Below are 24,210 nucleotides of genomic sequence, written 5' to 3'. Positions count from 1 at the left end.
GGTTCCTGCGCTTGCCTCTCGCCATCAGATTATCTCTAGTGTTACTTTGTTCTGCTATTTCTGACAGTGGCTAGACTGTCCTATAAGCCTGTGTGTCAGGAGTGCTGTAGACCTGTTTTCCTCTCTTTCAGTCAGTTATGGGGACAGAGTGTTCTGCTTTCGGGCGTGTAGTTTTTCCTCTCTACAGGTCTTCAGCTGTTCCTGTGAGCCTGTATCTTGAGTTCACCAGGCAGCTTTCTTGCAGCAGAAAAGTTGGTCTTACCTGTGGTCCCGAGGCTCAAGTTCGCTCGTGGGGTGCTGCCCACGGGCTCTCTGCAGCAGCAGCAACCAGGAAGACCTGTGCCGCCCCTTCCGGGAGCTTCAGTGCACCAGGGTTCCAGATGGCCTTTGGTATTTTCCTCTGGCGTCCGAGATGTATGTACAGAGAGCAGTCTCTTCTGGTTTCCCAGGCTTGTCTGCCTCTCTGAAGGTTTAGCTCTCCCTCCCACGGGATTTGGGTGCAGAGAACTGTTTATCCGGTCTGTTTCCTTCAGGTTCCGGCGGTGTCTCAGGCAGGGGTCCTGCCGCTCCTGGGCCCTCCCCCACGGGAGCCCAGAGGCCTTATACAGTTGCCTCTTGGGCCAGGGATGTGGGCAGGGGTGGGCAGTGTTGGTGGTCTCTTCCGCTCTGCAGCCTCAGGAGTGCCCACCTGACCAGGCGGTGAGGTCTCTTTCCCACGGGGTCTGGGAGCAGAGAGCAAGTATTTCTTATTATGCTAAATCTATATAAATTCAGTCTTCTAGATAGATGGAAATAGCCATGCTTTCATGGCTTATAGTCATACTGAAAATCAAGGTCAAATGAATGTTCGTCTGTTCTACTCCATGGAAGGCTCCTTTCTTCTCTTGGCTCACTTTTAAAGAGCATCTATCCATGCTTTAACCCCAAACCATTTTCCAAGTTTTGATTATAACACAAAATTATGAGTCTATTTGGGTTTCAGTACAGATTACAAATAGTGGTTATACTAACATACCCAGAATTTCTCTCCTTTTATAAAATTTAAAAGAAGCATATAACCTTCAGAGAATGACTTGAATCCACCTGCCACTGGTAAAATGGACTCCAGATAACCACCTGTTCCTGACTATGGGAATTTCTCCCTTTTTTTTAGGATTCTTCATCTTCCCCAATTATTAGGATATTTTAATACTGTCCTTAATCTATATTTGTCTCAACATATTTTTAGTGGGCTGAGAGACTGTATTCAGCTATCACTTGAGGATGGCAAATTGTTGAGGTTTGAACTTCTTTTTTTTTTTTTTTTAGGAGCTGGGGACCGAACCCAGGGCCTTGCACTAGCTAGGCAAGCGCTCTACCGCTGAGCTAAATCCCCAACCCCGAGGTTTGAACTTCTTGATAGTTGATGTAAATGTGATTGCTCCCTGTCTTTCAGCTATATCTGTTAATCTGATGCTTCTGATAAATGCCCTATTGCCTTGTCTTTGACTAGCCATTTCAGCTTGCCAGGGGACTTGTAGAAGTGCCCTAGATATAGTTACAGAAGAGATTACATTATCCATTGTTCCACTGACAAGAATGAAATAAGAAGTCACAAGAAAACTCCATGGCATAAGGGAGAAATAGCTACCCATAATGCTGACTGACATACCACTTTCATCACCAGTTTAACTGGGCACTTATTTTTTACTTTCCTAATTGTGCTTCATGACCCTTGCATGATAATCTTCATTCCATGTTTTATTCAAGATAGCATTAATACTATCAAACTTATGGTTTTGAGGGCAAAATAGAATCCCTTATATAATAGATAGGAATTGTAACATCAAAGACTTGATTCAGGTAGTGATGGAGAGTGTTGGGAATAAACAAAAGAAACGTATACCTTTTAATTTTCACACTCCACTTCATCAGAGGGTGAAACTAAATTCAAGGTCCCAGGCCCTAGGGAAGCTGAGGACTTTCTAATAGCTGAACAGTTTCTGTTGTATGGAAACAGTTGTATGAATTCAGGTATCTCAGGGATGACTTTTAAGGGAACAGGTGTCTGAGTGGAGACATCTCAAGGACAACTTTTCCATCCTACTGGAATTGTCAATCTAAGCTCAAGTTCCTAGGCCTCGGAATCCATTCCTATTCTGATTGTTGAAAATTCCCTTGCTCAACCAATTATGTCAAAATAAAATTGAACAATTTTACAGCCTACCCCGTTTCTCCCTCACTTTGTGCTCTCATCTTTTACATAGCTATGCAATTTTTCTTCAGGGCCACAGTTATGCTCCCATGTCTGCTCCTGGTTATGATAAATCAGTAGTGTCTTGATTATAGTAACATTTTATCATCCACATTAACATGGTGTTCGAGTTATGTTGGATATAAATTTCATTTAAGTGAATCCCATAAAATATCCCTACCATGAATATATATGCCCATATATATGCACACACACACACACACACACACACACACACACACACACACACAAACAAGCAAAGTAAATAAATAAAATGTGATAAAGACATAGGATAAGAGATGGTTAATTTGTTAAGCATACTCATTGGTTTTCCAGAAGCCTTGGATGCCAGAATCTACACCCATTCATAACCTCTGTTCCAGGGGATTCAACGTGCCCTACTGGCTTAGCAGGTGTCAAGGTTGTGTACATTCATTTAGGCAAACATGCACATATGTAAAAATCAAATAAAGAAATCATTTTTAAAATTAAAACAATAGCAACAAAAAGAAAAAAAACAGTTTTGGGCTAGTGAGATATTTAGTGAGTAAAGTGCTTGCTGCATAAGCATGTGAACCTAAGTTGGATGCCCACACCCACAGGTGTAGGAACAGGCATAATGTTTTGTTCTGAGGGGACAAAACAAGGGGATCCCTGGGGGTTCATGGCCAGAGAGTCTAATTAAATCAGAGTATTTCAAGATTCTTGGCAATCTGTGTCTCACAAATAAGATGAGAGAAAGGAACTGAATAGGTCTCAGTAGCCCAGGTTGCCCTGGAACTCTATGTGGATGACTTGAATATTTATTCCCTCCTGCCTCTGCCTTGAAAGTGTTGTGATTGTAGGCCTGGGCCAACATAAGCAGCTCAGCTTTTACTTTATAAATTGCTGCATGATTTGTATTTTTACAGCAAGAATACATAGCAACATGCCCCCATCTCTGTCTTTCTGTCTCCTCCTCTCCTCCTCCCCCTCTACCCTTCCCCCACTTTCCCCTCTCCCTCACCTCCCTCCCCCTCTCTCCCCTCTCTGTGCATTTGAAGGTATAAAATACCCTCAGATGTTGTTATCCAGGAGGCCTCCACATACTTTTTGAAGCAAGGTCTCACATTGGCCTAAAATAGCCAGAAATTTTGGGCTGGTTGGTCAGAGATCCTCAGGGATCTTCCTGTCTCTACCTTCTCAGTGCTAGCATAAGCACTCACAACCATGCCTAGAAATTTTGCTTGGGTTCTGGGGATCAAATGCTGGCCCTAGTACTTGTAAATCATGCACCTAAATGATGGAACTATCTCAGCGCTTTGTTAGATCAGCGTAACTATCTATCTATCTATCTATCTATCTATCTATCTATCTATCATCTATCTATCCACCTATAATCTATCTAATTTATTTATTTATTTACTTACTTACTTTCTTACTTACTTACTCTGTATGGGTGCTTTCCCTGAAAGCATTTCCCTGGTACCATTTGGGTACCTGATGCCCATAGAAGCCATAAAAGGGTATCAGATCCCCTGGAACAGAAATTACATACAGATATGATCCACCATGTTGAACCTGGGTCTTTTGGAAGAGCACCTAATACTTTTAAATGCTGAACCATGTCTTCAGTATTCCTTCAGTACTTTAATTTTTAAAACATAGAATCTCGTTGTATAGTCCTAGCTGGTCTGGAAATATCTATACGAATCAAAGTCATCTGGAACTTGTTGCAATCTTCCTGGCTCTCCCTCCCAATTTGAGAATTGCAGGCATCTGCCACCTTGTCTCTTATGGAAACATAACTTTAAAACACAGGATAAAATGATATGGACACATGAAACATTTCATGTAAAATGATGCACTATCTGCCAGTTATGGTAGCTCAGGCCTCGGGTACAAGCACTTGAAGGCAGAATCAGGTGAATCTCTGAGTTTAGGCCAGACAGGGATGTATAGTTACTTATTCTGTAAAACACAATGGGACCAGCCAGAGCAGAGAGTGGTTCTGTTTACTAGCATGGAGGAAGGTAGAACTGCCTTCCCTGATGGTAGTTGCTTATCTTAGACCCTTAATGAAGTCTACACTGGGTTCCTTCATAACATAGAAACATAACTTCCAGAACAAACAGAGGGGAACAGAGCGGGACACAGCAAAATATGGTGTGAACACACACATATGTATATGTATGTATATATATATATATACATGTGTGTACATATATATAGGCAATAAATAAATAAATTTAAGAGCTAGGGAGATGGTTTACTGGTTAAGGACACATACTGATCTCAACCTTGAGTTCAAAGCACTCTCATTGGTTTAGGGCTGGGGAGATGGCTCATAAGTTAAGACCCCTGACAGGCATTGCTAAACACCCAGGTTCATTTCCCAGCACCAGAATAGAGACTCAGAATTGTCCCTGAAGTTCAGACAGATTTTACGCTCCTTGGATACTTGTTTTTCTATGTGATGTATAAATATACAGGCCAGCAAATCACCCCACATAAAATAAAAATGAAAATTATTAATTGAAAAAGAAACCGTTACCCTGCCCAGGCCTTTGCTGCACCTCTATAATGGAAGCAGTCAGATGGTGGAAACAAGAAAATAATGTAGCAATTCATGACCAAAATGAAGCAATTCATGACCAATATAGCAAGATGTTGTATCAGGAAGAACAAAAGAAGGAAAGAAGGAAAGACAGAAGGAAGAAAGGAAGGAAGGAAGGAAAAAGAAAGGGGAAAAAGGAGAGAAAGAAGAAACCACAGAGTGAAAATATACCTTGAAGGCTAAGAGTCCTGTTTGAAGTTACAAGTATATTCCCACTTGTCCTTTTTGTTTGACTCATCTGCACTGGACGGGCTTGATCACATGTGAATGAGAATTTCATAAGCTGGAAATTCAGTAGACTCTAAAATTGCCCTTCATTGGATGTAGGTGAAAAGTACTAGGCAGGGAATAAGTCAAGATGTAAGCTTGGCCATGATTAGACCTGTTGGGAAATGTGGAGTGTGCATTTCAAGCCCCTGTAAATTGTGTCTTCTGGCCATTTTATGGGTACCCAGATGAAGACCTGGGCAGTATTTAAAGAAAATTTGCTTCAAATTTGCCTTTAAATTGTAGCAATGTTTTTATTTTCCACAGGTGGGATTAATGGAATGACATCGACATTCCTTCTCACACCAATCAGAATGGCTAAGATAAAAAAACTCAAACAACAGCACATGCTGGAGAGAGTATTAAGGAAGAGAACACCACTGGTAGGTTTACAAATTTGTACAACCACACTGGAAATCAATCTGTTGGTTTCTCAGAAAATTAGAAATAGTTCTACCCAAAAGACACTCCAGCAAATCATAAGGACACATGCTCCACTATGTCCATAGCAGCTTTATTCATAACAGCGAGGATTGGAATCAACCCAGCTCTTGCATAAGGTCAGGTGGGCACCCCTATGGAAGAGTTCAGGGAACGATTGAAGGCACTGAAGGGGACAGGAATCTCACAGGAAGACCAACATAGTGACCGTTAGGAGCTCTCAGAAACTCAAACACCAATCAAAAAGTCTACATGGTATCTACGAAGCTTCCTGGCACATATGTAGCCAATGTGCAGTTCGGTCTCCTTGTGGGTCCCAAAACAACTGAAGTGAGGGCTGTCCCTAAAGCTGTTGTCTGTCTGTGGACTTTGTTCCCCAACATGGCTGCCTTGCCTGGCCTCAGTGGGAGAAGATATGCCTAATCCTTCAGAGACCTGATGTTGTGGGGTAGGGGCACACCTTCTCTGAGCAAAAGGGGAGGGTGCATGGGGTGAGAGATCCTGTGGGGGAGGGACCAGGAGTGGGGCAATAAGTGGGATATTAAAAAAATAACAGAAGGAAAAGAAGCTCATGGTATCTCATTAACATTCTGTAAAGAATCCCATAATTTTCTCAGTTTTCCTGCCCAGATTGCTCTTCCTCAAAATCTGCAAGATTCATCCCACCATCCTGCTTCTAAAGATACTACAGGCTTGGTGAACAGGACGGACATTAGGAGGTGAGCTAAAGCATCGTGATCACAGACAGCCATGGTGGTGATTTGAAAGGGAAGAGCCTTCAGTCTGGAAACAGAGGGGGTTTCTGGTTCTTTCAGGCTTCATAGAATTGAGAGATTCTTCGCCACATAAACTCTTTGCTATAAGCTGTGAAAGCACATATTAATATAGGGACTTACATATGTAGAGGCATGTCACCAGAAATTCACACCCAGCTGGAACTTAGCTGTTTGTCTAGCTGTATAAAGGGAGGAAATCACTCTGAGCTGCTAAGAATAGGATGAATATCTTCAATGAAAAGTCGGTTGTTTAAATTCAAGTGCTGCATGTGATATTTGTATATTAAAAATTGAGAGAAAAAAAAAGAAAAGATTGTTAATGAGCCAAGGTTCCAGAGGCTGAGGTTTATTGCCTAGGTGAAAACCTCTTGGAAATATGGGACCACACACCATGCCCAGCCTTTTTGTTGTTGTTTTGATGTTGTTTGTTCCAGAGACTTGTTTAAATATTAAGGTGTTTTCATTGTGCATGATGTTGCTGTTTTGTTATGAACATTTGTCTATTTTGATGTGTAGGAGTGTTTTGTCTGTACATATGTAAAGTGTACTACAGGTATGCCTCATACCAGCACAGGACAGAAGATGGTATTGCATTCCTGCGACTATATTTAGGGCTGACAATTAAAACCAGGGCCTCATACATGCTATGCAAGCACTATACCATTGAGCTATGCCCCCAAGGCATAACTTTTTCATTATTTTTTTTGTTTTGAGGGTTACTCATTTTAACCCTGATTGTCCTCGCACTCACTGTAGACCATGCTGACCTAGAACTCAGAGATCTACCTACTTCTGTCTCCAAAGTGGTGAGATTAAAGATGTGCACCACCACACTCAGCTGAGACAAGATTTTTTCATAAAGATTTTGAAGGAGAGGCTTTTTTTTTATATCTTCAATTTTTTTCATCTTTATTAACATGGGTATTTCTTACTTACATTTCAATTGTTATTCCCCTTCCCGGTTTCTGGGCCAGCATCCCCCTAGCCCCTCCCCGTCTCCTTCTCCATGGGTGTTCCCCTCCCCATCCTCCCCCCATTACCGCCCTCCCCACAACAATCACGTTCACTGGGTGTTCAGTCTTGGCAGGACCAAGGGCTTCCGCTTCCACTGGTGCTCTCACTAGGCTATTCATTGCTACCTATGAGGTTGGAGCCCAGGGTCAGTCCATGTATAGTCTTTGGGTAGTGGCTTAGTCCCTGGAAGCTCTGGATGGTTGACATTGTTGTTCATATGAGGTCTCAAGCTCCTTCAAGCTCTTTCAGTCCTTTCTAAGATTCCTTCAACGGGGGTCCCGTTCTCAGCTCAGTGGTTTAATGATGGCATTCACCTGTGTATTTGCTGTATTCTGGCTGTGTCTCTCAGGACAGATCTACATCTGGTTCCTGTCAGCCTGCACTTCTTTGCTTCATCCATCTTATCTAGTTTGGTGGCTGTATATGTATGGGCCACATGTGGGGCAGGCTCTGAATGAGTGTTCCTTCTGCCTCTGTTCTAAAAGGAGGATGAGTTGCAGAGTAGGGATTCAGAGGAGAGGACAGTCTGTGCAAGAGAGGCTCCTAGAAAAGAAGTGGAGTGGATTCCAGACAACTGTGTAGAGGTTCTAAGTACTTAACTTCTCTGAAGCTGGTAGTGACAGGAATGATACAGAAAAATAAATGAGCTGTAAGAGGGCCACAATATGCAGACCCTGGGTGAAAAAAGAACAAGGAATGAAAGTTGAGGGAAGTTCAAAGCCTATATGGAGGTCAGAGACAGAACATGTACTGGGAATAAGTGAGTTAGGTGGAGTCTCATTGTAGAGAATACCCTGTCAGACTGGAGAGTAGGGAAAGCTCTGGAATTTTAGATTTGGGTCAACTGACAGACCAGCAGTCAGAAGCCTGCGAGCAATTTGCCTGACAAAAGAGCTGGTTGTCAAGACTGAGGAGAAACTATCAGGATTTGAGAGAAGCATGAGGCAGGCAATGAGAGCTATCCAGCCCATGGAGTTGTTCCAGATAGTCCACCTGGTGGAGTGTATTTAAAGGCATTGGTTGCTGCAGTGGGTTGCAAGTCAGAGGGCAAAGAAACTGAGGAAAACACATGGACTCAGCATAAGGCTGAAGACCAGAGCCCAGTTCAGAGTTGAGAAGTAGACAAAATATAAGGTGTTTAAAATTGTCAGATGAAAAGCCAAGTGTAGTGCTAATCCAAGCTCACAGGAGGCTAGTGCAGATGGGTCTTTATTTGTGGTTACCTGTCTATATTGTCACTTTCAGACCATCTAAAGTCACAGAAAGATAGACACACAACATACACACAAGCACAAGGAGAGGGTGAGAAGGAGAAGAAAGAAGAAGATGGAGGGACAGACAGACATACAGACAGACAGAGATGGAGGAGGGGAGAGAGAGGTTGAAGTTATGCTTCACAAAGGGGACCATCTAGTCACCTCTCAGTCATCTGAGGTTTCTAGAATCTGTGAGCTGTAGGTTGTTTTTGTTTGTTGGAGAATGAGGGACATATGATTGTCTGGAGTGGGTTGGCAGGAGCTGTTTTTAATAAGATTTCACATGATGCCAATGCAGCAGCTATTATAACTGGTTACTGTGATAAAAGGACCAGGGGCAAATTTTCAGTTCTTCTATTCAGAGGGGTACAAACTAATGGAATAAAAATCACTCCAACTGTGACACAGTTGTCAAAAAAGAAACAGACCTTCCCTCCTAAGACACAGCTGAGAAAGGAGCCAGCATTCAATTCTTTCAAGACACTAACATTTTTATCTCAATGTCTTCAATGTATACAATGGGAGCATTGCATAAGATCTGTTAAAGTCTGAAAGAGCAGGTTCTGGTCTAAGATACGCACTGAATAAACACAGCGCAGTGGTTTTGCAGCAGGGAATGCTCAGTCTGTGTCACCAGACAGGGGTGTGGTCATCTGAGTTATTGCAAGATACCCTGATTGCCAGCCAGAGATGCAGCCACTTGTTGTCACTGAGCTAAGATGATGTTACCTGTATCCTGGTGGATCCTATCTGTCTCTCTTCTGTTCTGGTGTTGTGATGCCAGATCATTAGGGAGTCAGACCTACAGCCAGAAACGCCCCAGCTACATCTGGTGTGCTTGTCCTGACAAGGTAAGTGATCAGTAGATGGGCACAGGGCAGGTGACCCTCTGCCATTCCCATCTGGGTTCACATCTGTAAAGAAAGAGTTGTAAAAGCAAGTATTTGGGATTCAACCAGATCTGCTGATCTGCATTGGAGAGAAGGCAATGCCTTGTCTTTAGAGAGCTCTTAGGGCAAACTGTGCACTACTGGGCTTTATGCTGCATGTGAAAATCCTAGCTGAGGTGGCTTCAGCCTCCAGCAGCTCGCTGTCAGACCAGCATGTCCTTGAAGTGCTGGGCAGCACACCCAGGTGTTCATTCCTCCACACAGTTACCTTACAGCACTCACTACACCTCAGTGTGAATTGACTGAATTCTTCACACTTATAAAACTATTCTTTCCAGTGAAAAACATAATATAAAGAAACAAGGAAACATGCTGACAGAAGACATTTAGCAAAGGTTATGCAAGCAAGTGAGTTTTTGGAGATGGCTTGGATGGGTGTGCCCTGGGAGGCAAGGACACTAGAGACTTCACCCCAGGATTGTTTCTTGTTGCTGATAAGCCATTTCTGCCATTATTACATGGCCTAATGATTCCTGAGCATCAGCCCACCCTACTTGGCATATTTTCTACCAATCTATATGAAGATGAACTTACATATAACAATGTGGTTTAGATATATTAATGACTTTATAGAGTTTAAATTTGGCTCAAATAATTTTAGGAAGAAATTATGAGGAAAAGGTTTTAGTTATTTTGCCAGCAAGATATAATAAGTTAGAATCAAGAACAGAATGTGTTCCCTCCTCATAGAAAAGTAAGTAAGGGCTACATAATAAGGAGCACAATGAGCTTTCATAAATTACACTAAGAGAAATAGGCTTGGCACAGATGACCAAGTAAAATTATTCATTCTAAGTCTGGTCCAAGGATGAGGTCATGAGTTTACAGTATGATAAAGCAAGGTCACATAAAACTATTGCTTGGAAATTATAAATAGTTTATAGAATGAAACACTGCTTTGTAATTACTATCTACATCCTTCTCTAATGCTGTTTTGTGTACCATTTTTTTCTGTGATGTAATTTCACAATGAACTTTTGTCTAAAATGGTATAAGAAAACTCAGAGATAAAAAGAAAGCATGGCTGTTCAGGCTTTGCTTCTTCTACCAAATGTGTGTGTGTGTGTGTGTGTGTGTGTGTGTGTGTGTGTGTGTGTGTGTGTGTGTGTTTGCATGTGTATGCATGTGTGTGTGTGAGTGTGTGTGTATATGTGTGTGTGTATTTGTGACTTTTTCTTTTTCTCTAGCTCATGAAAAGGTAAGTAAGGAGTAAAGACTCCAAGTAACTAAGGTTTTTTCCTTAATCTCCTACTGCCATCAGCTGGAGTCAATTGACAGAAACTACCAGCTTTTGGCTCCAGAATAACAAGAGAGGGTTGATTTGACAGAGGAACCAGCTTCTGATGCTGCATCTCACCTCAGTACCTGAATGTCATGGCAGGGCCCTGGCAACATATCAAATTGTGAAATGTGCCCTGGAGACAGACTATATACCTGTAAGAAGATAGAGCCTGAGGTGTGAGCTTGTGTTTGTAGCTAATTAGGACAAAATTCACCCAGAAAGTGACAACTGAGTCATGAACAGAGCTGAAGTGGATGAGGGAAGATACCATGTGGATGTGTAGTCAAAGGGGCAACAGGTGCACAGGCCCTAAACCTGGTATATCAGTGTCCAGATCAGCGTAACAGGAGCACAGGGAACAAAGGAAGAGAGGGTAAACACATGTTGTGGATTTTAAGACTAGTGTAAGGACTTGGAATTGGACAAGGAACTTGTTAGGAGGTGTGTTGCAGACTGTGCCTACTTTACACACGTAAAGAATTGTCCTGAGCTATTGTGGTAGATAGATCCTGTAGAGAACTAGTTTATGGAAGTAATTCTCCAATAATCAGGAGAGAAAGAAGGAGGATGTCTGTAATTTGATACTGGCATGATCTATATGGCGAGTTCCAGATCAGCCAGAGCTACATGGGGAGACCCATAAGTAATAATATGTACTTAGTTAAAATTTTACATTTTTTTTGGTTCTTTTTTTTGGAGCTGGGGACCGAACCCAGGGCCTTGTGCTTGCTAGGCAAGCGCTCTACCACTGAGCCAAATCCCCAACCCCTAAAATTTAAAAGGAAGTGAATGATTCTTCCTGTTTGTGACATGAGACGGTCATGCACACCCTTCAAGTGGTTAGTGAAACAAAACTGTGGCTGTTATTAGAATGAAAGGGATTGAGGAACAGAGTCATAAAGATTACAAGGATTGTAGGCTGCTTATCAACAGAAATGACATGTATTTTCCTCAGGACCTTGATGGGACTGGATTTATTAGCTACAAAAGTTTCTTTAAAAATATTTGAAAGGTTCCCAGTTTAAGATTCAGCTCATTGGTCTGTTCTGTTACCCTCTGATTTCATCCTACACCTAGTTTTCTTTCCTATTGTGATAAAGTGAAGAGAGATCAGGGCCAAGGAAGGTCCATGGACAATAGAAATGAAGGAGAAAGATCCCAGGGGATCAGACATTATGATTAAAGGCATGATACCTTTCTGTCTTGTCCTAACAGTGTCCATTTTGTTTTAATTGCTCTGTTGAGAATGAACTTTGGATGTCACAGGAGCTGAGAGTAAATTACAGACATTAAACACCAGAGATACCTGTGGCTCACAGCTGTCACTAATGTGTGACAGTGTCACAATGATAGCAGCTGTGGGGTAACATGAGGTGTGGAGAAGTGGCGGAACGTTTACATAATTGAGGGTGATATCGTGGGTTTAGATATGGCCTGACAGACAAAGGAGTTCGAGATCACACCACAGTTTGGGGCTTGGACAAATAGAAGGGAAAGTTTTCTTTATACCAAGATGTTTAGTTTGGAGGATGAGCACATCTGAGGAGTACATTTTGTGTGTATATAAGAGGGGAGAGAGGGGGAGGGAGGGAGGAACAAGGTACTGGAATGGAAGGAAGGACAGAGAAACAGAGTGGGAGAGGGAGCAAGAGAGAAAAAGAGAGGGGGGAGTGGGAGAGAGAGAGTGATGGACAGTGGGAGGGAGATGAACACATGCAAAGACAGAGAGAAAAAGAGAGAGAGAGAGAGAGAGAGAGAGAGAGAGAGAGAGAGAATATTCTTTTAAACAAAACAAATTGTCACAAGCCAGTCATCCCAGCACTGGCGATGCAGAAGTAGGAAGATCGTGGGTTCAAGCTAGGCCAATCTGAAGACATTGCCAGACCCTGTCATAGGCAAAACTAAAATATGATTCAGCATTTGACCCTACTTAAATTAAGATCCTTTATTATTGTTCAGTTGTCGATTGTGTTAGTTTGGACTTTTAAATTTGAGTGTGTGTGTGTGTGTGTGAGAGAGAGAGAGAGAGAGAGAGAGAGAGAGAGAGAGAGAAAGAGAGAGAGAGAGAGAGAGAGAGAGAGAGAGAGAGAGAGAGAAGGAGAATATAGAAGTCTGATAACAATTTTTTGGAATGCATTCCTTTTATTCCCCTATATGGGTCTCAGGGATTGAACTGAGGTCCTGACTCTTGGCAGCAGAAGTACCATGCCAACCTTGCCTATTGCCTTTTTTAATCCCATTGCCCATAGTAACCTACAGTTTTCCAGGTAAACTCCTGACCTTCTTTCTTCTGCATCTTAAGTACTGGGATTAAAATCATGAATACTATGCCTGATTAATTTGATTTTTGAAGATAGTGTCTCATATATTACATTTTGTCCTTCATCTTGATATGTAGCCAAGGATACATATTCATTTTCCTTTGTTTTTTTTCTTCCTTTGTTATTTTATATTAATACAGAATCTCCTTCACTCTGTAGATGGGGCTGTGTTGGTACTCACTACGTAGTCCAGGTCAGCTTCAAATCCCCAGTGATCCTTTTGCCTTCACCTTGTGAGTACTGCATTATAGAAATCACAAGTTCAGGGTCCCAACAGTAACCTTGGTCTCCTGATTTTCCTGCTTTCCAACGTGCAGGATTATACAAAGTTTACCAAGCTCAATGTGGAGTCCATGCAGATTTTGAATTAAGAATCTTATGTCCCACTTCTGAGGGGTTGAGATTACTGACATGTGAAGACATGTAAGGCACACCTTGTTTTGGATACTGTAAATCTGATGCTGTTTTCAAAAAACTTAAGAGGTGATACAGAATTAATTGCACATGTGGGAACTATAATTCAGAGTGCCTGCACTCTTGCTAATTTAATGTCCTGTCTTGTCATAAGGTAAAGTCACCCCAGGAGTGACTATGGCAGAAGTGGGGACACCATAGCTTCTGCAGTTTGAGTGACCAACAAGAAAACAACCAAACAGAGATAGTGAGAAAACATCCTGAGGGGTGAAATGAGGTCAGGAGAATTTGTTGTCCTGGAAGCCACTGAAGAAAATATTCCTTGAAGAAGGAACCAAGACAAGACTGCTGTCTCTCACCTGTAACCACAAGGATGAGGATGCACAGGAAGTTAGATGGCTGCATATTTAAAGGCAGATTTGATTACTAGTCAATAGTGGGATTATAGTAAATCCCTGCATAGTCTTGAGTGATAACCCACCTAAAAAATGTCAATCAGACAAACTAATAAATAAGCCCAACTAAAACATACCCCCCACCAGACACAACAGAAGGGAAGATAGGAGGTCTCCAAACCTCACACAGATATGTTTTTGATGAGCAGACTTGGAATTGATCATTAGACTTGGCCATGTGTATGAGTGGTGACAAAAGCAGTTGGAGGATGATTTTTAAAGTGGGTTAAAGAGAACCATAGAAAGGACTGAGAGTTCATTAATATGACAGGTTTGTGATGATTCTTCAGATTCCAGGGCTACTTGGTAGGGCCAGGCTCATTGAGGATGTAAGATTGATGCTCCCCTCTCAAGCACTAAGTTTGTTGCTCACAAAATTGTGTCATGTTGGGAATGACCAGTTCCTGGTGCGGGGATAAAAGAATTTGCCAGACCAGAATTAGCATAAAAATTTAATGAAAAATAGACACTGGAGACAGAAATACAGCAGGCTGATTCTGTGAAAATTGCACCTCAGCAAACAGTGGGGGCACTTGTAGTGCAGTTAAGAGAAGGGACCTTGCATTGATTAGTATGCCCTTGGTGTTTGTGTTTGAGAAAACGAAGGTAAGCAGTTCACATTTTGATAGGCAGCAAGTCATGTAACAGCAATTGTCCTCTGTGAGACTGACCATTTGGGGTCCAGGCTCTTTAAGCTCTATTTGTTTGTAAACCATCACAGCTCACTCTGTTAGGATGTAAAACCCAGGGGATTTTGTTTTTCATTTTTAGCCTTTGCCTGTGTGTGCCTCAGGCACTTCATGTACCTCATCCTGGTCCAGGCAATCTTCTTGCTTCAGTCTTCTGAGTGACGACATTACAGATTTGTGTCAGGGCACCTGGCTCCCATATTTTTTTTTGTTTGTGTTGTAACTTTACCAAGTAGCCAAGCAAAACTTTAAACATCAAATCTTTCTGATTTGCCTTCCGGTCCTGACTATATGTGTGCACCCATTGTCTAGGTTATAGAGGCCTGAGATTCTATGCTGGACTCATTCTATGCTGAACAAGCTTTATCTAAGAAGGGATACTTCTCCGTTCAAATGAGGCCTTCTGAATCTTGTTAGCACCTGCTAGACAGAGCTGAGCAAGAAGGGTTCTGTAATCTGTTAGCCTTCAGGTAAAATTCACGTAAAAGCAGGTTTACCCTTTTTAGTGCACCATTCACAGTGTTGAGCCTGTTCACAAGCTGAGAGAATCTCCTCTTTTCTCTAGTTCTGAACTGTCAGAACCCAGAACACGCTCCCTATGGGTTGTCAACTTTTTTCCTTTCTCCTCCTGACTGCTGATAACCTTCCGGACATTTTCTATGTTTGGGGGTGTCTTATTCTGTATATAAAATGTAAAAGGTATCTGATAATTTATGTCTTTTGCAGAGGGTTATTTTATGGAACATACTTTGAGGTTCCTCCTAGTTGTATTATATTTCGACGTGCTATTTTTATGTGAATAATGTTCCATTATACTAATAAAGCACAGCTTATTTATCAAACAGATATTTGATGTTATTTTATCTTTTGCACTTCTTTGCTTCATCCATCTTGTCTAATTGGGTGGCTGTATATGTATGGGCCACATGTGGGGCAGGCTCTGAATGGGTGTTCCTTCTGCCTCTGCTCTAAACTTTACCTCCCTATTTCATCCCAAGGGTATTCTTGTTCCTCATTTAAAGAAGGAGTGAAGCATTCACATTTTGATCATCCGCCTTGAGTTTCATGTGTTCTGTGCATCTAGGGTAATTCAAGCATTTGGGCTAATAGCCACTTATCAATGAGTGCATACCATGTATGTCTTTCTATGATTGGGTTACCTCACTCAGGATGATATTTTCCAGTTCCAACCATTTGCCTACGAATTTCATATAGTCGTTGTTTTTGATAGCTGAGTAATATTCCATTGTGTAGATGTACCACATTTTCTGTATCCATTCCTCTGTTGAAGGGCATCTGGGTTCTTTCCAGTTTCTGGCTATTATAAATAAGGCTGCGATGAACATAGTGGAGCACGTGTCTTTTTTATATGTTGGGGCATCTTTTGGGTATATGCCCAAGAGAGGTATAGCTGGATCCTCAGGCAGCTCAATGTCCAATTTTCTGAGGAACCTCCAGACTGATTTCCAGAATGGTTGTACCACTCTGCAATCCCACCAACAATGGAGGAGTGTTCCTCTTTCTCCACATCCTCGCCAGCATCTGCTGTCACCTGAGTTTTTGATCTTAGCCATTCTCACTGGTGTGAGGTGAAATCTCAGGGTTGTTTTGATTTGCATTTCCCTTATGACTAAAGATGTTGAACATTTCTTTAGGTGTTTCTCAGCCATTCAGCATTCCTCAGCTGTGAATTCTTTGTTTACCTCTGAATCCCATTTTTAATAGGGTTATTTGTTTCCCTGCGGTCTAACTTCTTGAGTCCTTTGTATATTTTGGATATAAGTCCTTTATGAGTTGTAGGATTTGTAAAGATCTTTTCCCAATCTGTTGGTTGCTGTTTTGTCCTAACAACAGTGTCCTTCACCTTACAAAAGCTTTGCAGTTTTATGAGATCCCATTTGTCCATTCTGGATCTTAGAACATAAGCATTGGTGTTTTGTTCAGGAAATTTTCTCCAGTGCCTATGTGTTCGAGATTCTACCCCACTTTTTCTTCTATTAGTTTGAGTGTATTTGGTTTGATGTGGAGGACCTTGATCCACTTGGACTTAAGCTTTGTACAGGGTGATAAGCATGGATCGATCTGCATTCTTCTACATGTTGATCTCCAGTTGAACCAGCACTATTTGCTAAAAATGCTATCTTTTTTCCATTGGATGGTTTTGGCTCCTTTGTCAAAAATCAAGTGACCATAGGTGTGTGGGTTCATTTCTGGGTCTTCAATTCTATTCCATTGGTCTATCTGTCTGTCTCTGTACCAATACCATGCAGTTTTTATCACTATTGCTCTGTAATACTGCTTGAGTTCAGGGATAGTGATTCCCTCTGAAGTCCTTTTATTGTTGAGTATTGTTTTAGCTATTCTGGGTTTTTTGTTATTCCAGATGAATTTGGAAATTGTTCTATCTAAATCTCTGAAGAATTAGATTGGTATTTTGATGGGCATTACATTGAATCTGGACATTGCTTTTGGTACAATGGCCATTTTTATTATATTAATCCTTCCAATCCATGAGCATGGGAGATCTTTCCATCTTCTGAGGTCTTCTTCAATTTCTTTCTTCAGAGGCTTGAAGTTCTTATCATACAGATCTTTCACTTGCTTGTTAAAAGTCACACCGAGGTATTTTATATTATTTGAGACTATTATGAAGGGTGTCGTTTCCCTAATTTCTTTCTCGGCTTGTTTCTCTTTTGTATAGAGGAAGGTTACTGATTTATTTGAGTTAAATTTATACCCAGCCACTTTGCTGAAGTTGTTTATCAGCTTTAGTAGTTCTCTGGTGGAACTTTTGGGATCACTTAAATATACTATCATATCATCTGCAAATAGTGATATTTTGACTTCTTTTCCAATCTGTATCCCTTTGATCTCCTTTTGTTGTCTGATTGCTCTGGCTAGAACTTCAAGAACTATATTGACTAAGTAGGGAGAGAGTGGGCAGCCTTGTCTAGTCCCTGATTTTAGTGGGATTGCTTCAAGTTTCTCTCCATTTAGTTTAATGTTAGTGACTGGTTTGCTGTATATAGCTTTTAGTATGATTAGGTATGGGACTTGAATTCCCATTCCTTCTAGGACTTTTATCATGAAGGGGTGTTGAATTTTGTCAAATGCTTTCTCAGCATCTAATGAAATGATCATGTGGTTTTGTTCTTTCGGTTTGTTTATATAGTGGATTACATTGATGGTTTTCTGTATATTAAACCATCCCTGCATGCCTGGGATGAAGCCTACTTGATCATGATGGATGATTGTTTGATATCCTCTTGGGTTCGGTTTGCCAGAATTTTATTGAGTATTTTTGCGTCGATATTCATAAGGGAAATTGGTCTGAAGTTCTCTTTCTTTGTTGGGTCTTTGTGTGGTTTAGGTATAAGAGTAATTGTGACTTCATAGAAGGAATTCGGTAGCACTCCATCTGTTTCAATTTTGTGGAATAGTTTGGATATTATTGGTATGAGGTCTTCTATGAAGGTCTGAAATAATTCTGCACTGAATACATCTGGACCTGGGCTCTTTTTGCTTGGGAGATCATTAACGACTGCTTCTATTTCTTTAAGAGTTATGGGGTTGTTTAAATGGTTTATCTGTTCCTGATTTAACTTCGGTACCTGGTATCTGTCTAGGAAATTGTCCATTTCCTGCAGATTTTCAAGTTTTTTTGAATGTACACTTTTGTAGTAGGATCTGATGATTTTTTGAATTTCCTCTGATTCTATAGTTATTTCCCCCTTTTCATTTCTGATTTTGTTAATTGCTCTGTGTCCTCTGGTTAGTCTAGTTAAGGGTTTATCTATCTTGTTGATTTTCTCAAAGAACCAGCTTTTGGTTCTGTTGATTCTTTGTATAGTCCTTTTTATTTCTACTTGTTTGATTTCAGCCCTGAGTTTGATTATTTCCTGCACAGCTTTCATTGTGTCCCATAAGTTTGGGCATGTTGTACCTTCATTTTCATTAAATTCTAAGAAGTCTTTAAATTCTTTCTTTATTTCTTCCTTGACCAGGTTTTCGTTGAATAGAGCATTGTTCAACTTCCATGTATATGTCAGCATTCTTCCCTTATTGTTATTAAAGACCAGCTTTAGGCCATGGTGGTCTGATAGGACACATAGGATTATTTGTATCTTTCTGTATCTATTGAAGCCTGTTTTATAACCAAGTATATGGTCAATTTTGGAGAAAATACTATGAGCTGGTGAGGAAAAGGTATATTCCTTTGTTTTAGGATAGAGTGTTCTATAAATATCTGTTAAGTCCATTTGGCTCATGACTTCTCTTAGTCTGTCTATGTCTCTGTTTAATTTCTGTTTCCATGATCTGTCCATTGATGAGAGTGGGGTGTTGAAATCTCCTACTATTATTGTGTGAAGTGCAATGTGTGCTTTAAGCTTTTGTAAGGTTTCTTTTACGTATGTAGGTGCCCTTGCATTTGGGGCATAGATATTTAGGATTGAGAGTTCATATTGGTGGATTTTTCATTTGATGAATATGAAGTGTCCTTCCTTATCTTTTTTGATGACTTTTGGTTGAAAATTGATTTTATTTGATATTAGAATGGCTACTACAGCTTGCTTCTTCAGACCATTTGCTTGGAAAGTTGTTTTCCCACCTTTCACTCTGAGGTACTGTCTGTCTTTGTCTCTGAGGTGTGTTTCCTGTAGGCAACAGAATTCAGGGTCCTCATTGCGTATCTACTTTGTTAATCTGTGTCTTTTTATTAGGGAATGAGTCCATTGACGTTGAGAGATATTAAGTAACAGTGATTATTGCTTCCTGTTAAATTCATGTTTGGATACGTGGTTATGTTTGTGCTTGTCTTCTCTTTGTTTTTTTGCAAAATGATTAGTCTTGCTTTTTCTAGGGTGTAGCTTGCCTCCTTGTGTTGGGCTTTACCATTTATTATCCTTTGTAGGGCTGTATTGTGTAAATTTAGTTTCGTCATGGAATATCTTGGTTTCTCCATCTATGTTAATTGAGAGTTTTGCTGGGTACAGTAACCTGGGCTGGCATTTGTGTTCTATTAGGTTCTGTATGACATCTTCTGGCTTTCATAGTCTCTGGCGAGAAGTCTGGTGTGATTCTGATAGGTCTGCCTTTATATGTTACTTGACCTTTTTCCCTTACTGCTTTTAATATTCTTTCTTTGTTTTGTGCATTTGCTGTTTTGACTATTATGTGACGGGAGGACTTTCTTTTCTGGTCCAATCTATTTGGATTCTGTAGGCTTCCTGTATGTTTATGGGCACCACTTTCTTTAGGTTAGGGAAATTTTCTCCATGATTTTGTTGAAGATATTTACTGGTCCTTTGAGCTGGGAGTCTTCACTCTCTTCTATAACCTACTATCCTTAGGTTTGATCTTCTCATTGAGTCCTGGATTTCCTGTATGTTTTGGACCAGTAGCTTTTTCCGCTTTACATTATCTTTGACAGTTGAGTCAATGATTTCTATGGAATCTTCTGCTCCTGAGATTCTCTCTTCTATCTCTTGTATTCTGTTGGTGATGCTTGTATCTATAGCTCCTTGTCTCTTCCTTTGTTTTTCTATATCCAGGGTTGTCTCCCTTTGTGCTTTCTTTATTGCTTCTATTTCCATTTTTAATTCCTTTACCTGTTTGATTGTGTTTTCCTGTAATTCTTTCACGGATTTTTGTGCTTCCTCTCTATAGTCTTCTACTTGTTTATTTGTGTTTTCCTGCGTTTCTCTAAGGGTGTTCTTTATGTCTTTCTTGAAGTCCTCCATCATCATGATCAAATGTGATTTTAAATCTAGGTCATTGCTTTTGATTGCTGAGTAGTACTCCATTGTATAGATGTACCACATTTTCTGTATCCATTCCTCTGTTGAAAGGCATCTGGGTTCTTTCCAGCTTCTGGCTATTATAAATAAGGCTGCTATGAACATGGTGGAGCATGGTTCTTTGTTGTATGTTGGGGCATCTTTTGGGTATATGCCCAGGAGAACTGGGTCATCAGGTAGTGGAATGTCCAATTTTCTGAGGAACCTCCAGAATGATTTCCAGAATGGTTGTACCAGTTTGCAGTCCCACCAACAATGGAGATGTGTTCCTTTTTCTCCACATCCTTGCCAGCATCTCCTGTCACCTGAATTTTTTTATCATAGCCATTCTGACTGGTGTAAGGTGGAATCTCAGGGTTGTTGACTAAGAATGTTGAACATTTCGTCAGGTGCTTCTTGGTCATTCAATATTCTGAGAATTTTTGTTTAGCTCTGTACCCCATTTTTAATAGGTTTATTTGGCTGTCTATGATATCCTCCTATTCAATGCATGGTCCAGTGCCACATGACTGCAAGTATGTCTTTCACCTACCCCCAGTGTTCACCTTCACACACACACACACACACACACACACACACACACACACACACACACACACACGATTTCTAATTATATTATCTGTTTTGCTAAGGTTTAAGAATTCTTTTTTATCTTCTGGACATTGACTGAGCTGACAAACATGTTTTACACATATTGTCTTTTATTCTGGAGGCTGGCCTCATCGTCTAGTTTCCTCCATCCTGTATTGTGGGTTGAGATCCCATGGGAGTTTATCAGACTGAATGTAGGGCTTGAAGAAAATATGGCAACAATATTCTCAATGCACAATGAGAAAACATTAATTGAAAATCAAAAGTGAAGTGAATCAAGTTGTCCTAGCAGTGTGTGCACATTCCAGTCCACTGGAGTCTTGGTTCTGAACACCAAACACTTGCACTGTGCATTTATTGTACATGCTGTCCTACCAGGAATGCCAACAAATGCTGCCTAAGACACTCTGTTCCAGACCAGTGTATGTTATGAAATCCAGATATCTTATTGTGCATAAGATGTTTATGTTCTTATAGAAACAGTGGTTTAGTTACAAGAATCAAGGTCTTCTAATATTTTCTTCAGTGCATATTATGGGCTCTGTCTTTTATACTGTCTTGTAATTTTGCATTTTCTTAAATTGCTGTTGGTGGGGCTAGACAGATGTCATAGTCATCAAGTACATTGAGAACCTGGGTTAAGTTGCCAGTAATGCATAGCAGCTTACAACTGTTTGTAACTTCTGTTCTAGGGGACCTGAGGTTCACTTGTGGACTCTGTGGTTAGTGTATACAAGTAATGCACAGACATATATGAAGAACAATATCCATATATAGTAAAAATTTTGTTTTGTTTGAAAAGCACTGAAATATTATGGGACTATATTTTCATTTTTCATTCCGGTGGGGGATATGGTACTGCTTCAAATTGTCCATAGCTGCTGACTATGATTTACCTCTTACTCTATCAGGGGCGTGAAACTTTCTCCTGCAGAAAACTGCTGGTATATTGTCCAGTTCTTGATTCTTGGGACATTTTACAGGTAATATAAAAACTAAGGCATTCGGACATGGTGTGGGATGGTGCCTGCTTTTAGTAGTTTGTTTTTTGGTTTTTTTTTTTGTTTGTTTTTTTGTTTTTTTGTTTTTGCTATTGCCAAATTCCTGTGCAAAAGTGAAAGAATAAAAAATTAAATGTCCTGACTGTGAAGATTAAAATGTCTCTAAAGAACTAAACACCCCCAAATCAAGAGGAAGTAGTCTACTGATAATATATTGCCTTCTTTCCCTTCTATCCTGTTTTGCTCTCATATCTGGTGTTAGGGGGATGAAAAGATACTAAAAGCTGGAACTATAAAGAACCCACAAAGTAGCAAAAAAAAAAAAAAACCAGCTACACCCTTACATGCAAAATAAAATATTAAATAAACTTTTTAAAAGTAATGTTTTGATTCAAGAATTTCCACTGTTTATTTTGTTAAGTGGGTGTAACATTAAGTATGGATGACACAGACGTGATGTTTCAAATGGAAAATCCTGAAGTTTATATCCCGTCTCTTAACATTGACAAGGACATCATTGAGGTAAGATGCCATCTTGTTCCCAGAGGGATTACCTGAGGGGTTTGATAGACAGTGCTTTGTGAATGATTGCCCTTACAAACCACTCCCTGTTGATTTGTTGTATTTTGTGTCAGGTTGTAAGATTTTGGTATATGGTCCAGGCTTGCCTGGAACTTGTTCTTCCTGCCCCAGCCTCAAGAGTGTTAGGATTGCAGGCATGTACCTTCATGCTCATGCACTCTATGGATATATGACGGCCTCAGCTTATATGTGTGACTTTTCTGTTGCTGTGATTAAAAAAAAAAAAAACCGGGTTGGGGTTTTAGCTCAGTGGTAGAGCGCTTGCCTAGTAAGCGCAAGGCCCTGGGTTCGGTCCCCAGCTCCGGAAGAAAAAAAAACCTTGATGAGAAGCAACTTATGTAGAGTTTATGTGGTTTTATGGTTCCAAAGGGATAACAGCTTATCATGGCACAAAGGCATAACAGCAGGAGATGGAAAGTGAATTAGCACAGTTTCAACTGCAAGCGTGAAGCAAGAAAAAGCAAACTGGAAGTGAGGTTAAGTCTATGAACCCTTAAATCCTACCCCAGTGATATACTTCTTCCAGAAAGGCTGCAGCTGCCTATAGCATCCCCAAACAGCACTGCAATGGGGGACCACCATTTTAAATACCTGAATCTAAGGGGGGACATTCTCCTTCAAACCCCCATACAACTTAAATCAGCAACACTCTTAGAGAAGATCCTGTTATCAACAACCCCATCCTTTCTTATCTCAATGCTTGTTTTTTAGGATGTGGAGAACAAAGTCTTATATGTCACCTCTCATGAATGTACGATTCTTGCTAAGGATCCTGAGTTGAGAGATTACTTCATTGTTTATACAATCTTTGAAGCACTCAAGTTTCGGTGACTGTCATGTTTCATGGTAATTAATGTGTCTTTTATTCAAGTAAATTGACTCTAATCAATTTGAGATTCTCCTCATATCAATGAAAATGAATTATCATTAAAATATACTGTGGGTTGGGGATTTAGCTCAGTGGTAGAGCTCTTGCCTAGCAAGTGCAAGGCCCTGGGTTCGGTCCCCAGCTCCGAAAAAAAAAAAAAAGAACCAAAAAAATATATATATATACTGTAAGCTTTGTATAATTTATTTTATTTATTTGTGTATGTGTGTTTCTGTGTGTCTAAGTGTGTGTGTGTGTGTGTGTGTGTGTGTGTGTGTGTGTGTGTGTGCATGTTGTTCTGTGTCTGTACACATTTGTGAGCATGAGTTTCGAGGTTAGAAGTCAATGTTTGGTGTCTTCATCAATTGCTCTCCACCTTTTCTTTTAAGAAAAACAACATTATTTTGTCAGTCTGCATCTCAGGAGAGAGAGAAAGCAATCACAATATCTCTAACCTGGCTGGGACAACAGATTCTGTCATGCTCTGGCCTGGTGGGAATGACCAAAACTTTACCATTCTCCAAGCAGAAGCTGGGGCAGTGCAGATGTCCATTCATATTGCTGCTACCTCAACAGCCCCAGAGCTAGTGATGGCAGGTGGTTAGCACCCTTAGCCAGAGCCACAGCACAAGTGATGGTAGGTGGCTGTGATCAAACAATCAACCACAAAAGGCAT

General features: G+C 40.6%; 1 protein-coding gene across 8 annotated transcripts in view; it reads left to right on the top strand.

The window, feature by feature from the left end:
• The window catches only part of LOC102552595 (uncharacterized), a 41,989-nt gene extending 18,317 nt beyond the window's left edge, over positions 1–23,672 (top strand). For 2 of the 8 annotated variants that reach the window (XR_015620472.1, XR_015620475.1), the window contains exons 2-6: positions 5,364–5,479; positions 6,155–6,256; positions 21,995–22,066; positions 22,506–22,606; positions 23,378–23,672. Coding sequence is in view for 1 of the 8 variants with exons in the window: in XM_087551543.1 (XP_087407669.1) it covers positions 5,364–5,479; positions 6,168–6,256; positions 21,995–22,066; positions 22,506–22,530 (302 nt within the window). In the remaining 7 variants the exon portion in view is untranslated. Of the gene's footprint in view, positions 1–1,308; positions 1,385–5,363; positions 5,480–6,154; positions 6,257–9,215; positions 9,435–13,276; positions 13,370–15,006; positions 15,165–21,994; positions 22,067–22,505; positions 22,607–23,377 lie in introns of those variants that run through there. The other 6 variants (XR_015620473.1, XM_087551543.1, XR_015620474.1 and 3 more) reach the window with 5 other exon arrangements.
• The last annotated feature ends 538 nt before the right edge of the window (positions 23,673–24,210 follow it).

The sequence above is a fragment of the Rattus norvegicus genome, chromosome 5 (assembly GCF_021556685.1).
Source record: "Rattus norvegicus strain SHRSP/BbbUtx chromosome 5, alternate assembly SHRSP_T2T, whole genome shotgun sequence".
NCBI classification, from domain to species: Eukaryota; Metazoa; Chordata; class Mammalia; order Rodentia; family Muridae; genus Rattus; species Rattus norvegicus.
The sequence above is the reverse complement of the archived record's forward strand: the minus strand, read 5'-3'. Positions and strand labels throughout refer to the sequence as shown.